This window comes from Orycteropus afer, unplaced genomic scaffold (genome assembly GCF_000298275.1).
Source record: "Orycteropus afer afer isolate SDZICR_OR568_19922 unplaced genomic scaffold, OryAfe1.0 scaffold00281, whole genome shotgun sequence".
NCBI classification, from domain to species: domain Eukaryota; kingdom Metazoa; phylum Chordata; class Mammalia; order Tubulidentata; family Orycteropodidae; genus Orycteropus; species Orycteropus afer.
In genome coordinates, this window is record NW_006921868.1 from 4,602,189 (window position 1) to 4,604,165 (window position 1,977).

The 1,977-nt window shown below is 40.9% G+C and overlaps 1 protein-coding gene across 1 annotated transcript in view; it reads right to left on the bottom strand.

Annotated features, from left to right (window-relative positions):
* The window catches only part of TMC7 (transmembrane channel like 7), a 61,821-nt gene that overhangs the window by 4,085 nt on the left and 55,759 nt on the right, over positions 1–1,977 (bottom strand). The window contains exon 13 of the mRNA XM_007950593.1: positions 349–504. Coding sequence (XP_007948784.1) covers positions 349–504 — 156 coding nt within the window. The remainder of the gene's footprint in view (positions 1–348; positions 505–1,977) is intronic.

Consider the following 1,977-nt stretch of genomic DNA (forward strand, 5'->3'; position numbering starts at 1 on the left):
CTCATAGCGACCCCTCCTTGGGTTTCTGAGGCAGTATCACTACGGAAGTAGATTGCCCAACCTTCCTTCCAAGGAGTGGCTGGTGGGTTTGAACCCTTTGCACTACCCACTGATAAATAATGTTTTTTGGTTTCTTATAAGCCAGGCAATGGGCTAAGTGCCTTGCATACGTGATCTTACTAAATCTGCTCAAGGACCTTCTTAGATAGCCACAATTATGATGTCCATTTGAGAGATGGGAAAGTGAGGCTCAGAGAGGTTCAGGATGTAGCAAACATAACAAGTGACCCCCATTCCTGGTGGAAAGGAGCCTGCATGCCCCGCTGGGTCCAGGTGGTGCCGACTTACCAGATGATCATGAAGAAGGGCACCGCAAAGGCCTCGGACGTGGCGCCGTGGATCAGCGCCTGCAGCGAGCTGGGGAATGTGCTCACCGTCTTGGGAACCACCTCCCAGGTGGTGTTGAAGTTGGTGAACGGCCCACAAGCTTTGGAGGACGGGATGCTGCCAGGACACAGATTAAGGGGCTCAGGACAGGTGAGCGGCACACGTCAAGCCTACCCTGTCTGCATGCACAAAACGCTTTGCTAGCAGTGACCCAGAGGAAACTGCCTGACCTCATGGGCCTCCCGGAGTATTCTGATCCAAAATGCCTAGTCTGGATATCCTCAGATCTCTAGACTCAACTTCCAATGTATAGGGAATTCAGGGGAGAGAGGAGCAAGTTAAATGACACTGGAAGGAAACAGACAAACTCAGAATGTGCAGATTCTATTCTCCAACCTCTTAATTTAGGTAAGAGGACACTGGCCTGGTCTCTTCACAAACAAATCAAAGATTAAAACAGACTAAAGAGAGATAACAATCAATAGCAATAGTCAATCTTGAAGGATCTTCATTTAAAAGGAAAAAAAAATGCTATAAAAGACTATTTTGTGACAGTTGGAGAAATCTGAAAAGGGCACAATGCTGGATATAAGCATTAATTACCTGAGGTGTGACCATGTCATTATGGATACATATGAGAATGGCCTTACCCTTAGGAGTTGCATGCTCAAGTATGTGAGGGTATAGAGTCATGGTACCTGAAACTTCATTTCAAATGGTTCATCTCACACATACACACACACACAAAATGTACACAAAGAGAGACAAAATACGTGTGGTAAAATGTTAACAATTGCGATGTCTTGTTGAGGGGTATATGAGTGTTCATTTTTGTTATTTTTAACTTTCCAATGGATTTGAAACTTTCCAAAATAAAAAGTAGGGAATAATTTTAACAGAAAAGAAAGAAAATTAAGGCCTAAAAAGAATCACCTGAATTCATATCACAAAATATTTATGTATAATATTTTCCATTGTAGCTGTGTTTGTAGTGATAAAAATAAATCCCTAGAAACAACTTAGATGTTTCTTAATGAAATGAGTGAATAACTTACAGTTCATTCATACAATGGAATGATAAACAGTCACTGAGAGGGACAGAGAGAAAGAGACAGACTGAGGGAAACTCAACAGCTGAGAAATAGGATTAGAAAACCAATCTTCACCATTTACTCTTTTTGAATTTTGTGAATATATGAGTGTATGCCTTATAAAAAAGAAAACTAAAGTTAAAAAGTATTTTAAAAGATTGAGATAGCTCTGTATGTGCTAGCATGGAAAAAGGTACAATGCATACAATTAAGAGGAAAAAAAAACAAGTTGTCAAACAGGATTGTCCCAATGTGTTTTTAAAATATGGATATATTTTTCATGAGCTTCTGGAAGTTTTCATAAGAAGATGTAAATGTTATCTTGAGGGAGCAATGGTGAGAGGTGAGAGGGAGGAGAACTGAGAGGTGAAGATGAGGGATAATTTTCCTCTTCAATTTATTCCCTTCTGGTTTTGGTTTATACCATTTGGCAAGGAGCTCTGGTGGTGCAGTGCCTAAAGCATCTGACTGCTAACGAGAAGGCTGGTTGTTCAAAACC